At 35.3% G+C, this 15,920-nt stretch overlaps 1 protein-coding gene across 3 annotated transcripts in view; it reads left to right on the plus strand.

Moving 5' to 3' along the window:
- EFCAB7 (EF-hand calcium binding domain 7) overlaps window positions 1–15,920 on the plus strand; it is a 60,657-nt gene that overhangs the window by 36,238 nt on the left and 8,499 nt on the right. The window contains exons 11-14 of one of the 3 annotated variants that reach the window (XM_025356065.1): window positions 784–932; window positions 6,646–6,855; window positions 9,633–9,740; window positions 11,027–11,283. In XM_025356065.1, coding sequence (XP_025211850.1) covers window positions 784–932; window positions 6,646–6,855; window positions 9,633–9,740; window positions 11,027–11,101 — 542 coding nt within the window. In that variant the 3' untranslated portion in view covers window positions 11,102–11,283. Of the gene's footprint in view, window positions 1–783; window positions 933–6,645; window positions 6,856–9,632; window positions 9,741–11,026; window positions 11,284–15,920 lie in introns of those variants that run through there. The other 2 variants (XM_025356055.1, XM_025356075.1) reach the window with 2 other exon arrangements.

Below are 15,920 nucleotides of genomic sequence, written 5' to 3' on the forward strand. Positions count from 1 at the left end.
TTTCTCACAATAATGCATACAAAAGAGATGCTATCTCAAATAAAAGTACCCATTTCCCTTGGGTATATTATAGATGGGAGTTGGGAAATAAAATCTTCCCTGTTGTAGGATAGCTAATAAAATATCCATAATAAATAACTACTTATTATCCATCTTATAGACAAATTCAGGAATTATACATGTCTAGATACTTCTAGGTAAATTTAGTTTTGTTCGTAAATAGTGTTAAAATGGGCATAGACTTACCTGGGAAAATGTGGTTGATTCATGGATTCCAAAGTGCTCCCCATTATCTATCTGTCTTTCAAGACTCAGGGACAATTTAGCTAAAATTAGAGGAATCAGGCATATAGTAATCTTAAATATGACACTATTTATATCTTTATTTCTGAAACCCTAGTAGTTTGGGGAGTATTATATCAAATTCATCCAGTTTCTGCTGACTTTAAGTGGCAAATACATATGAAGCATTTTATATAACAATGTATGCTCTAAATAGGCAGGCAGATTGGAATTTATCCAGAAATATTACAGTTTCCTCTAATTTTAGAATATATTTGCACTATTTATAATTTCAGGATTTGTTGAAAAACGAAATTGTGTACTATGATGTATCTATGCTGAGTTATGTTTTGAGCCATTTTTATTCCACTTCTATACTGCTCATAGATTCATAGGCCTCTTTTAAAATAAATATCTATGAATAATAATATATCATAGACATTTTATTAAAGTTATGAATTTTTAAATTATGTAAGAAAAAACTTTTGGTTGTTTAAACAGATAATTTTGATACAAAGAGGAATGAACTAACAAGACAAGGATTTATGGATTTGAATCTAATGGAAGCTAATGATCGAGAGGGAGATCCTTGTGACCTTTGGGTAACTCTACACTCTATGGGCTACAATAAAGCTCTGGAGTTGACAGAGGTAAAGTATTCTTAAAGTTTTGCCAGTGGGTTTAGTGTACATAATATTTTACTTTATGAACATTTTCCTGACATATAACTTTTGAATTGGGCACCCACATCTTTGAACTTTAGTATATGAATGAATCCTGGGTGCAACAACATGTTTCTGTTAGTTTATACAAGTTCTTGTTCTCACCTGAAATTTAGTTACTGCCAACATTAAAATAATTCAAAGACAAAAGAGTTTAAACACATAATATGCAAGAAAAAAATTTGATATTAAAAAAATTAAAATTGGAAAAGGCAATTTGAGTTACTAAAGTCTCATTTATATAGGGAAACAATTTGTCTTAACAGTGTAAAGTCTCTCTTAGAATAAGGAGAATGTATCTGTATTACACCTTGGATTTCTGACCTTTTATAAAGGGTACTTTTGGGGTTAATATTTGTAAAATACTTGGAACAGTGGCTGGCTCATACAAAGCACTGTGTATATATCAGCTATCATCATCATTATTATCATTAACATGATAGGTATAGAAGTTGAATAGGACTCATAATAAATCATGGGGTAATAAAAATTTAAAAATTAGGTCTTCATTAAATTATATATATATATATATATTTTCTTTCATGCAACAAATATTTATTGAACATATATATTTTTTTAAATTTGAGACAAGGTCTTACTCTGTCACCCTAGCCGGAGTATAGTGGCACAATCATAGCTCACTGCAGCGTCGACCTCCTGGGCTCAAGTGAGCCTCCTGCCTCAGCCTTCTGAGTAGTTAGGACTATAGGTGCATGCCCCCATGCCCAGCTAATTTTTTAACTTTTTTTTTTTTTTTTGTAGAGATGGGGATCTCACTGTTTTACCCAGGCTAATTTCTATATTTATATGTCAGATTTAAAATATAGAATTTAAGAGTTTCCATTTCAGGCCACAAGTTAGATAACAATACATTTGTTTATACTCTTAAAATTAAAAATAGTGTTTGTCCTTTTTCCGTACTTGAATCAACTTAGGAGAGCAATACTAACGTTGACAAATTTTGTTTTAGATACATTTAGACTTTGATTTCATTCCTAGTTTTGACATCATTCAAGACCTTCATTAACCTGTTTTCTGAGAGGTTCTCTATTGTTTTCCCACTTTTAGAAATAGGAGGTGAATAGTTACAGTAACTATTTATATCCTACTTTAGCCTAACAGTCAATGACTCCCACATTTTAACCATGTGTAAAATCAGTATCTAATCTATGAACAATATTGATTGTGCTACCCATGTTGTTGTTTAACAGGAAAATTAGTTAAGAGCAATTTAACACTTTTTACTGCAGTTACTGATGTCATTTACCTTTGAAACTATAAGCAAGAAGGATTTCTGAGCTAACATTTAATTTAATTTAAATTTTATTTATTTATTGAGTAGATAATATATTTGTATCATTTAAATTCAAAAGGTAAAAAAAAATACAGTATACATTGGAAAGTATCAATAGATGATGATGAGACTGCCACTCAGGAACTGAAATAAAAAGACAAAGCTGAATTTATTGCTTACTATAAAGGAGAGCTATGCTGGCCAGGCACAGTCTCTCCACTAAGAGCAGAATGCTCACTTATATAGGGTTTGGGGGAAGCATGGAATTCAAGGATTGCCTGGCTTTTAGAGGCGTAAATGAGTTAATAGTATCTGTGGAAGCATGGTTACTTGGATGAGACTGTTGATTAGTTGGCACTCAGCAGTGTATTTACGCATGTGAATCCATCTCTGATTGCCTGACTTTCAAAAGTGAGGAGCTGATACTGGTTGCCTAACATAAGAATGTTAATTGAAGTAGAGCTGTTCCTGATCAGTTGAACAGATTTAAAACCTTTTTTCTTACTAAATTTCTTTATTGTTTCTCATTAAATTCTTATTACTTATTTCTTTATTTTTCCTTATTAAATTCTCTAATTTAGGCTGTAGAATTACAGATTACACATTCACTGTATCAGCCTATGAAGATCCTCTGTTAAAGAGCGATATAACTTCTTTATAAGGGCATTGCCTCTTTATCACTGTAACTGAATAGTTGCTCTTTTACTGAATTTGATAGGTAAAACTTACATGTTTAGTTTTGCCCCTTTTTTTTTTCTTTTCCGTTTTCCTTTTTAAAATAGAATTTCATGATATTAATTTCTTTCTAGATTCAGAACTGGGAGAATTTACTTTCTTTTTTAAAGTTTAAGCACTACATGACTTTCTATTTCCCTTTCGTATGGGTTAACAGGTAGTTGAGAGCTAAATATTGTGCTAAATTTAAGTAGCATCCCATAATCTAGGTTTTATTATTACAGTCTTCCCCATCTTCCTTATCACATATATTGTTAATAGTTTTACAATGAATAATTTACAGTTAATAGTTTTCTTGCTTGTTGTTTGCTTCCTATATTAAGTTAGTAGGATAAAGAAAATAAGTAAATAAAACACCAAGCCCATGAAAAGAAAAAATAATAAAACTATAGGGCAACTCTTTTAGAGGTGATAAGATTTTAATTTAAAAATTTTAGAATGTGCAAAAATCACTAGTATTCCTATATACCCACAATAGTCAAGTTGAGAGCCAAATCATGAAAGAACTCCCATTCACAATTGCCACAAAAAGAATAAAACACCTAGGAGTACAGTGAACAAGGGGGGCCAGCAATCTCTACAAGGAGAACTACAAACTACTACTCAAAGAAATCAGAGATGACACAAACAAATGGAAAAATATTCGATGCTCATAGATAGGAAGAATCAGTATCATTAAAATGGCCATACTGCCCAAAGCAATTTATAGATTCAATGATATTCCCACGAAACTACCATTGGCATGTTAACTCAAGATGGATTAAAGACTGAAATGTAAAACCCAAAAGTGTAAAAACTCTGGGAGACGACCTAGGCAATACCATTCAAGACATAGCCATGGGGAAAGATTTCATGGTGAAGATGCCATAAGCAATTGCAACAAAAGCAAAAATTGACAAATGGGATCTAGTTAAATTAAAGAGCTGTGCAGCAAAAGAAACTATCAACAGAGTAAATAGACAACCTACAGAATGGGAGAAAATTTTTGCAAACTATGCATCTGACAAAGGTCTAATATCCAATATCTATAAAGAACTTCAACAAATTTACAAGAAAAAAAATTCCATTAAAAAGTGAGCAAATGAACAGACACTTCAAACGAAGATATACATGCAGCCAACAATCATATGAAAAAAAGTTCGACATCACTGATCATTAGAGAAATGCAAATCAAAACCACAATGAAATACCATTTCACACCAGTCCGAATGGCCATTATTAAAAAGTCAAAAAACAAAAGGTGCTGGTGAGATTGTGGAGAAAAAGGAATGCTTATACACTGTTGGTGCGAGTGTACATGAGTTCAACCATTGTGGAAGACAGTGTGGTGATTCCTCAAAGACCTAAAGACAAATATTTAACCCAGCAATCCTATTACTGGATATACACCTAAAGGAATGTAAATTGTTTTATAAAGACACATACACATGTATGTTCATTGCAGCACTATTCACAATAGCAAAGACATGGAATTAACCTAAATGCCCATCAGTGGAAAACAGGATAAAGAAAATGTGGTAAATATACACCATGGGATACTATGCAGCCATAAAAAAGAATGAGGTCATGTCCTTTGCGGGGACATGGATGGAGCTGGAAGCCATTATTCTTAGCAGACTAATGCAGGAACTGAAAACCAAATGCGACATGTTCTCATTTATAAGTGGGAGCTAAATAATGAGAACACATGGACACATACAGGGGAACAACGCACACTAGGGCCTATCAGAGGGTGAAGAGTACAAGGAGGGAGAGGATCAGGAAAAATAACGAATGGGTACTAGGCTTAATACCTGGGTGATGAAATAATCTGTACAACAAACTCCTATGACACATGTTTACCTGTGTAACAAATCTGCACATGTACCCCCGAACTTAAAAGTGTAAAAAAAAAAGAAAAAAAATTAGAGAATATGTTTTAACATGGACCTTTTAAGATGTTTTACTTTCAGTGAATATTCAAATATTGATCCTCTTTGGTTGAATAAAACTGATAGCCATGACTTAAAAATGGCAGAATATTACCAGAATTTACTAGTACTGAACAAATAAACCTTTAAAAATGTCATACTCATAATTATTGTAAATAATCTTTAAAAATTTTTACAGAGGTGATGTGTATGAAAAATCAACCCAGGTCGTCTTTTTAGTGCAATGATTTTTCATTCTACTATTTCTCTTAAAAAGGCAAATTTATTATTGCCAAAGGTTGAAGTTGATTAAAATATTTTTAAAAACAAAAATTTCTGTTTATGGTCTACTAAAATTAACTTCAGACTTCTTTCTTTTATTTCCTTAAAAGATGACCACCAATTTGTGAATTTATTCAGTTATTCAACAAATACTTATTGAATACCTACTATGTGATAACTGCAGGAAAGAGGCACCGAGGATACAAAGATGAATAAAATAGTCAAAGGTCCTGCCCTTATGAAATTTATATGCCACGGAGAATGATTAATTAATTAAAATTATATCGGCCAGGCGCAGTGGCTCACGCCTGTCATCCCAGCACTTTGGGAGGCCGAGGCAGGTGGATCACCTGAGGTCAGGAGTTCAAGACCAGCCTGGCCAACATGGTGAAACCTTGTCTCTACTAAAAATACAAAAATTAGCCGGATGTGGTGGCGGGCACCTGTAATCCCAGCTACTCGGGAGGCTGAGGCAGGAGAATCACTTGAACCCAGGAGGCAGAAGTTGCAGTGAGCCAGGACCACACCACTGCACTGCAGCCTGGGCGACAAGAACAAAACTTCATCTCAAAAAAAAAAAAAATTTCCAAGGTGTTCTGAAACAGCTCAAAGGCTGAAGTAGAGAACAGAAAACAGTGGGGGAGTGAGGGAGATTGAAGTGGCCAGAGCAGATCCCTCTGCGGAGGTGGCACTTAAGCTTTAACCTGAAGTGGGAGGACAAGGTACCCATGTGAAAATGCATGAGGATAATCTTCCAAGTGGAGAGAACACTATGTATGAAGGGCTTCATTCGCTCTAGGATCTGAAAGATCAGGATAGCTGATGCATAGAGACACAGGAGACCAGGTTGGATGGAGAGGCAAAGGCTCTTTATCACATTGGCTTTTTACCACATTGTAGGCTGTGGTAAAAAGACTAAGGTAGGTGTTAGAAAAATTTCATTCCGAATGCAGAAAATATTTTTAGGTCTCATATTTTAAAGGTGTTTTTAGATTAAACTTTAGTCAGTGCTCTGTGTCCATGCAGTAAGCTTCGATTGTAAATGTAATAATTTCTTTAGAACCGTTTGATGAATTCTTTCTGTAGCCCTCACCTTAGAAAAGATAATTAAATAACATGGTATTTGTTAGCATTGAACCAAATGGAGAGATGATATTATGGCTTAAAGAAGGTAATGTATTACTGGTTTGCTAGAGGTTATTCTTTTCTTTTCTATGAACATTATCAGTTAATATTCTATTAAAAAGTCAGGATTTCATGCTTGCTTATTACTCAATTCATAGTACTAAAATTTTCCTCTAAAAGTATATTAGAAGGACAAGCTGGAAGGTGTAGCATATCTTCTTATATGGTAACATATTAATAATTTATTTAAAATTCTATCAAAAGGCTAAAACAAGATTTTTTTTTTTCCTATCAGGCATGTCCATTTGTCATTGATATCTATGCAGAAAAATGCAAGCCAAAAATTAAAGCTGTCCATATGGAGGCATGTAGTGGACAACTTGAGAAGGCCATTTGTAAATCTGTTCTTAGCAAGGGTGATGCCAAAGTAATGGATGGCTATGAAAATATAATCGTGCATACTTACAGTTGTGACACCTGGATAACGTCAGTTATTGAAAACAAGGTATCAATTATGAGGTGGTTTTCCTCATTTTGCTATAAAGCTTACTAATAATTCCTTGCTCTATTCCTATGTGGTAATTAAGTATCCCATCACATTTATAATGTTTATAATGTATAATTATTTTTTCTTCTCAGGTTTCTAACTCAAACTGGGAGTGATAATTTTTATATGGTTTTTAAAGGTTTCTAATTTTTTTCTCTTAAAATATTAGGAAAATTAAACATTTGGGTATCAATGCAAATAGAGCACAATCTGGATACAAAGTATTTTATTTAGTTTGTTTCTAAACATTTTTACATATACATAACTATTTAAATAATAGATATCATGTTTTAAAGAAATATTATAAACAAAGAAAAAAATTTCAACCCAGCTTTTTACACTAACATTGCAGAGATCCTATAGATTATCATTATTTAATCTAACTAAATGTATTCTACTGTCCAATACCTACTTTCATCAAGCTGATTGTTTCTACCTTTGGCTCTCTTCCCTGCTATTAATACTATTGATATTACAGGTCAAGAGAATAAGAGCATAAATTCTTAGTCAGAAATATCCAGTTCTCTAGAAATTATAAATTTTCATACAACTTTATATAAGATGGCTAGGTGCTCAGTACTGTTGACTTATTTCTTTTAGGTCCTAGGTGAGCCATATTTTTATGCCTGCCATAAATTTCTTAAAATACTTAAAATTTGGTGGCATTTTTAGTCAACCTGAGAATATATTATGTAACTATTTTAGTCACAGTAGGAGCCACCAGAAAATGTAAAACTTGATCTCTGTGTTCAAGGAGTTTATGGCCTATAATTGGAAAGACAAAATTAATACTCTCAAAAGACATCAGAGAATAATTAAACGTTACATAATGTAATACTGTTTGTGTGTGTGACAGGAGTTTCATTCTGTTTCTCTTGTAGTTGTTAATTTGAACCATAGGAGTTGGGGAAGGATTTGTTATGAGGGGGAAGGGAACTGTGATATGGGATTCGAGCATTGAAGGATACTAGGATTTAGATATGCAGACAGACAGCCTTTAGAAGCAGGGGAAACAGTGTAAGGAGAAACAAGGGGAAGGGTATATATGAAGTATAAAGGAAAGAGTGAGAATATCTGCTTTGCAGAAATGGACAGCTTTATTTGAAGGAGGATTAGGAGGTAAATAACATACAGAATGGATCCAAATTATATATGTTATCTTGAAAACGAGATAGAGGAGTTTAGACTTGATTAACTAAGCTTGGGTCCCCACCTAGTAGATTGCAGTTTTCAAATGGACCAATCGTGCCTCAGAGGGTGATTCCTAGAATCCATCATGGTTCTCTTTTTTTTTTTTTTTTTTGAGACGGAGTCTCGCGCTGTCGCCCAGGCTGGAGTGCAGTGGCCGGATCTCAGCTCACTGCAAGCTCCGCCTCCCGGGTTCACGCCATTCTCCGGCCTCAGCCTCCCGAGTAGCTGGGACTACAGGCGCTGCCACCTCGCCCGGCTATTTTTTGTATTTCTTAGTAGAGACGGGGTTTCACCGTGTTAGCCAGGATGGTCTCGATCTCCTGACCTCGTGATCCGCCCATCTCGGCCTCCCAAAGTGCTGGGATTACAGGCTTGAGCCACCGCGCCCGGCTCCATCATGGTTCTCTTTCTGCCCTCTATATTTTATTAGGGTTAAAAAGGTGAAGGGAGTCACACACTACCTTACCCCAACTCCTCTGTTCTGCTATCAACTATTAGTTCTCAATTCTCTGCCTCTGTTTTCCTCAAGGAAAATTCAACTCTCTTCACCAAAATGTGATAATAATGCTAACATTTTACACCTTATTGTGTGCCAGGCATTTACTTCTCACAACAACCCTATGAGATAAGTGCTATTCTCATTTTACAAACAGGAAACTGAAGCACAGAGCAGTTAAATAACTGGCAAATGATTACACAGCTAAGTAGTAGAAGACTTGAGAAATAAATTCAGATAGTCTAACATTATACTACCCCCTTAGTAGTCATTAGGGTATGATCGCAGATTCTTACTAGGGGAATAGTTTGATTCCTGCATATTTCCCATTTATCAGCGTCATTCTGCTTTCCCTTGTTCCCTGTCCATCCTAGAGGCCATTGTCTATTACCTCAGTTGTCACTTCTTCCAAAAAGTCTTCCTTGAAACCCCAGTCCAAGCTAATGTTCATCTTCTGTGTTTCTATAGATCCTTCTAAATACCTCTATTACAAGACTCAGCAGTGTTCTGTAATTGTCATTTTATTTGTCTGTCTCCCCTAGGGTGTGAGCTAGGAGTCAGTAATTCTATCTTTTATCTCAGTGCACCTAGACTCTAAAACAATGCCCGATACAAAGTTGATAATAAATATATTTATATATTGTGAATGAAGGAGTAAAAAGATGTTTTAGACACATTAGTTGGAAGGTAGTATTAAAATGAATGGAAGTTGAAAAAACTAGAGATAACAACAAAAGAAACAGACTATTGCTATCCTAAGTCAAGGATGAAATAATGTGACCCTAGTATCCATAATACCCTGGGAATGAAGATTAAAAGGTGAGTAAATTTAAGTCACATTTAAAAGAAAAAGTTTATATAAATGGTGACAAATTGGAAAGAAAATGAGAAAAAGTAACAGAAACAAAGTTGAAAGAAGCAGCCAAATTGTATAAATTTGTAGTGCACTATATGATGTTAAAACAGAATTTCAGGGTTTATTCTGAGGCTTATATTTGTCTGTAATTAAAGAAAGGACTAGCAACTTATGAAACTTTTTTTTTTATAGTCAGATGAGAAAGTGATTATTCACATCAACAATGAGCTAAGTAAAAACTGCGTAAACAACAGAGGACTCAACATATTTGCGGTAGAAGTGGGACCCAAATCTACAATGGTAATGTATTATTTTCTAATTAAAGCCTTTTGTTTTATGTCTTTGAAAACAATTTCCTATTAATGCTATGAGTAAACATGTAGATACAAAATGGAGTGGAAAATTATTTTAAGTATATTTGTATCAGTATCATTCTATACTCAGAGACAGGAGACTTTGGTTCTAATCCAGTTCTGTCACTGTTTGTTTGAGTGACTATGGGAAGTTCATTTACTTCTATGTTCCAGTCTCTTTAAATGTAAAATTAAGATAATATCACTAGGCTGGACGCAGTGGCTCACGCCTGTAATCCCAGCACTTTGGGAGGCCGAGGCGGCTGGATCACCTGAGGTCAGGAGTTCGTGACCAGCCTGGCCAACATGGTGAAACCCCGTCTCTACAAAAATACAAAAATTAGCCAGGCGTGGTGGCAGACGCCTGTAATCCCAGCTACTCAGGAGGCTGAGGCAGGAGAATCGCTTGAACCTGGGAGATGGAGGTTGCAGTGAGCCGAGATCACGCCATCGCACTCCAGCCTGGGCGACAAGAGTAAGACTCCATCTCAAAAAAAAAAAAAAAGATAATGTCACTAGTTTTATGTACTTCACAAAGTTAATGTAAAGATTAAAATGATGTACATGAAAGTAGTTTTTTACATCATATAGAAATGTAAAGTATTAATAAGAATTTTGATAACCCAAAATGCTTTTTATCTGCATTATTAAGATTTTCTAAAGTATCCTGAGACGGAAAATGCCTCTGAGTTTTAGATAAGTAAGTAAGTCAAGAGCTAGAAAACAGCTATAGTTCCAGTGGTAGCAGAACTCTGGGTTTCTGATTTAGCCAGGAGTTCAAAGGCAGGGACAGATCAATAGAGCTACCTACTGGGCAAGTGAAGGGAGAAAGGAAAAAGCTTCCTATTCTTACCCTTTCTATTTCCATACTGTCCATTAAATCCTAAAATATTCCGGAACAGGATAAAGAGATTATCTTTTCTGTTTCTCCAATTAAGATTTTAGAAAATGCTCTAGGCTTAGCAAGGAAAGGATATTTTCTCCTCTTTCTACCACTCTACCCACATTCACACACACCAACTGACAGCTACTATATTAGGGTAGAATTTAGACTGGATTATCCTGTTAGACCTCAGATCATAGATTGCTAGTCTCTGCTAAGGACAAATATTGTAGAATTTTATCTGTACAGGGATATTCTCATACAAGGCTAGAAACGTTGTCCTATTTAAAAATTAGCCAAAAATAACAATATATAAAAAGAGAATAAAAGCTTTCTATTTTTATATGCAGGTTTGTCAACATGTAATGCCTCTGAATGAACGACAAGAATGGATATATTATTGTATATATTCTCTTATTTCTTAAATAATTATACTTAGAACTTACCAAACTAAGAATTATTTCAGATTTAGCCTGTTATTTATTAAACAATTAAATGCTACTTAATTTAACTGATGTACCTAAATAATAATCTATTCAATTTATATGCATTTTCATTTTATGTCAATGCTATGTACCTTATTATTAAAATATACGTAATGCTTTCATTGTGTAGTGTTCTTATTTAGTAGGAAATCTAAGCACATTTTATTTTTGAATAGTTAAGTCAATAAAATTACGGGTAAGATTTTTTAAAGTAGTATTCAACACATTCGGCAAAATCCTCTATACTTTAGGTTTTTGTACTCTTAAAAACAAAACAAAACAAAACAAAAACTGGCCAGGTGTGGTGGCTGATGCCTGTAATACCAGCACTTTATGAGGCTGAGGCAGGAGGATTACTTGAGTCCAAGAGTTTGAGTCTGCAGTGAGCTATTGTCATACCACTGCACTCAAGCATGTCTCTAAAAAAGATAAATAAATAAAAGGTAAATACAAAGTAGCCATTTAGTTTTCCTATCACACAAAAGAAATTAAAGCAAAATTTGGAAAAATTTATTTTTATGTAAAGAAGCCAAAATCTAATGACAATAGTAGGAATATTTTGTTCTTTTTTTTTTTTTTTTTTTTTTTTTTTTTTTTTTTTGAGACGGAGTCTCGCTCTGTCGCCCAGGCTGGAGTGCAGTGGCCGGATCTCAGCTCACTGCAAGCTCCGCCTCCTGGGTTCACGCCATTCTCCCGCCTCAGCCTCCCGAGTAGCTGGGACCACAGGCGCCCGCCACCTCGCCCGGCTAATTTTTTGTATTTTTTAGTAGAGACGGGGTTTCACCGTATTAGCCAGCATGGTCTCGATCTCCTGACCTCGTGATCCGCCCATCTCGGCCTCCCAAAGTGCTGGGATTACAGGCTTGAGCCACCGCGCCCGGCCGGAATATTTTGTTCTAATAGTAAACTTTCATGAATTTATTTGTGGATTGCTTTTAATTAAATATATTATGAAATAACAGGAATTAAATTTATGTTACATTTAATAAAGAAGTACAGGGTATGAACAATTATATTAAACAATTCATAACTGTATGACAATATCAGTAACAGAATACGTGCCAGTAAATTTCAGCTTTTGAAATATCAATACCATTATGGCAGTATATTATTTTTGTACCCAGTACATATTAGCACATAGTTTAGATGTCATTTGGGTTTTTAACCCTTCATTTAGCTATCCATAAAATGGGTTATCATCTAGCAGTTTGAATTCTTCAGATGATGTGTTTTAAAAGTAATGAAATGTGAAAACATTTTATTAATTGCTAAATGCCTTGTAAGTCCAATAAATGTGATCATATATTCTATTTCACAACGTATTGAGTTACAAGAAATTAATTACCTGGCTGTGATACTAAAAGCATACAATGAAATTGTTATCTATGTCCCAAATTGTAAAGGAGTTTTTATAATAGGACGACAGGTGACATATAGTGGTATACTGGATCATAAAAACTCAAGAAAAGGAATAATGAGCATTTAAGACTTACCTTCCACCACTGTCATCACTTAGACGTATCAGGCCTTTTTCCCACCTTTTCATTACTCACTTATTACAGGGAAAAAACAAACATACTGTCTTAATCATTCTATTTTCAACTAGTCACTAGAAAAGACAAAGATATTTTGTTTCAAATTAAACTTTCTTCCAAGTAAATGAAAACCCAAGGGAATCAGCTATATAATGAATACAAACTAGGTTACTTTTTTTTTTTTTTTGTATCTTTAAGTAAATTACTTTTTGAAGATTACTTGAGCACTGTGGTACTAGAATATCCAGAAAAACTTAATTCAAGTCCTCAAATACTTGACTCATAGGTTGGTAGTAATTCTGTAACCCACCAAATATAATTGATTGACATGTAAGAATGTTTTCTTTAAGTTTGTGTGGTGCTTCCTTTTTTCAGGGCAGTTTTGCACAGATTGACCATGTTATTTTCAAAGGTAATTTTGCATGTGGTTTAATTTTAAAAGCACATTATCCAGCCTTACTAAAAAGACATCTAGATGGGCTGGGCATGGTGGCTTCTGCCTATAATCCCAGCACTTTGGGAGACTGAGGCCAGAGGATTGCTTTAACCTAGGAGTTTTTGGGACCAGTCTGATCAACATGGCAAAACCCTGTCTTTACAAAAAATACAAAAATTAGCCAGGAGTGGTGGTGCACACTTGTAGTTCCAGCTACCCAGGAGGCTGAGGTGGGAGGATCACTTGAGCCCGAGGCAGAGGTTGCAGTGGGCTGAGATTACACCACTGCACTCCAGCCTGGGTGACAGAGTGAGGCTCTCTCAAAGAAAAAAAAGACATCTAGATGTGTCAGATCTCTTCTGTGTTCCAGATTCCATCCCTTCCTGTCTCCTCAGTGTGCCCATTAAAACTCCCCAGGGAACGAATTTTATCTACAAGCATTCCCTCAGTATTGGCTTTCCCCCATTATTATTTATACATATTTGAGACTCTTTAAGAAGCCTCTCATTCCCCATCTCTATCATCTTATTTCTGTCCTCCCTGTCACAGCAAAGGGACATGAAAAGAATTGTTCACATTGCTATGCCCAATTTCTTGACTCCCACTCACTGTTTCCACTGAGTTACCAAACAGTGGTTGCTCCCTCCCAGGACATCAATAACTTTCTTGTTATTAAATCTGGAGGATATTTTAAAGTCTCCTCTCCAGTGTTAGACATTGTTGATCTTTTGGAGACACCACATTCTTCAGATTTTCTTTTCACCTTTGACTATTTTTTTTCACCCAAACTTCTATATTCTCTCAATTTCCACATCTCTCCTACCTTTGTATGTAACATTTCCTTTTTGCCTCCCTGTCCCCTCTTCTTCCTCCAGACATCAGTGAATATGTCACTCTTCCCAAAAATCCTTTCCTGATTACTCTCCTGACCAACTACTTTGATGGTACTAACACTTAGTACTCACCCTTTGGTGTAGCACTATCATATTTGAATTGGTGTTCATTTATCTGTACCTTTGACTAGGTTGAAAACAGAAGAGTTAAAACCTAGCATATACCATAGAAACTGTAATAGATATAAAATAAATATTGGAAAGATAGTTGGATAAAATGAGTAGAAAATTAAAATGAATGTACATGTATGAATATTTCTGAGTTCTTTAGCGTATTTATAAATTAAAACTAGAAATATAAAAATTAAATCTCATTACTATTCAATTCTCTTTACCCAGATGTTTTTATTTCATTAGCAAATTTAAAAAAAATTATCTAACATGCAGTTTTAAGTTATAGACTTACATGATCACTGTAACTCCTTCCAACTTTAATGTTTTATAGTTCTAATATTTTAAAACAAATTTAAAGGTTAAGTATCAAGTACTGTTATATATATATATATATGAGCCATGCCATATTCTTATTTAGTAATTTTGTTGATTTTACATTAGATATTGGGGTAGAAATTTTTTTGAAAAAGTCAATGGTCTTCTTTTAAAATCTTTTTGATTTAGGTTAAATATGAAGCAGAAACTTAATGTATACTACACTAATATTTTGAATATAACCCAGGAAAATGGATGTGTATTTCCGATTTTGGCCACCAGAGGGTGAGCATATTATTTTATTTATTAGAGAGATGGATAGTATTATATTTCTCTGCACTGTTAGGTCCTTTATGACTTCTAAGACTACTTTTGGCAAACTGTATTGGCCACTATGGCTATATGCATATCCAGGCATATAACACCCATTTTTGTTGAGACAGAGTCTTGCTCTGTCACTCAAGCTGGACTGCAGTAGGTGCGATCTCAGCTCACTGTAGCCTTGATTTTCTGGGCTCAGGTGATTCTTCCACCTCAGCCTTCCCAGTAGCTGGTACTACAGGCCCGCACTACCACGCCCAGCTGGGTTTTGTTGTTGTTGTTGTTGTTGTTGTTGTTGTTGTAGAGGCAGGGTTTTGCCATGTTGCCCAGGCTGCTCTAAAACTCCTGGGGTCAAGCGATTGGGTGCCTTGGCCTCTCAAAGTGCTGAGATTGATTACAGGCATGAGACACAGACCCCAGCCACCACTCATTCTTATTAGAGAACATATTCTAATCTATAACGTGGATACTAAGCCTTCTTCTCATTACTAATGAGTCTTCATGAGTTTGCAAGTTTAAAAGCATTCAAAATTAGCCCTGCTATCTTTACGTAGTCTTGTAAAGCCTATCTTTGATGCTTAGCCTAGCTTAATTTCTGGGGGAAAAAAGAACTGTGTAATGATTTGAGGAAAAATAAAGCACATAATGGACCTGATTTAGAGGATATAGATGAGATTCACGTGGTAAGGTAATGTGTGAGCCAGGAACTCCAGGAATCATTATTGAAAGTCTGAGGGGGTAGGCCAGACACGGTGGCTCACGCCTGTCATCTCAGCACTTGGGAGGCCGAGGCTGGCAGATCACCTGAGGTCAGGAGTTCGAGACCAGCCTGGCCAACGTGGTGAAACTCTGTCTCTACTAAAAATATAAAAATTAGCTGGGCGTGGTGGCAGGCGCCTGTAATCCCAGCTACTTGGGAGACTGAGGCAGGAAAATCACTTGAACCCTGGAGGCAGAGGTTGCAGTGAGCCGAGATCGCATCATTGCATTCCAGCCTGGGCGACAAGAGTGAGACTCTGTCTCAAAAACAACAACAACAAACAAAAAATAACAAAGTCTGAGGGGGGCAAAGAACTTTGGTTGGTTTTAAGTGTCTGTACTTGTTACCCATGGCTAGTACTATGTAAGGAAATGAATAAGATACC

This window comes from Theropithecus gelada, chromosome 1 (genome assembly GCF_003255815.1).
Source record: "Theropithecus gelada isolate Dixy chromosome 1, Tgel_1.0, whole genome shotgun sequence".
NCBI classification, from domain to species: Eukaryota; Metazoa; Chordata; class Mammalia; order Primates; family Cercopithecidae; genus Theropithecus; species Theropithecus gelada.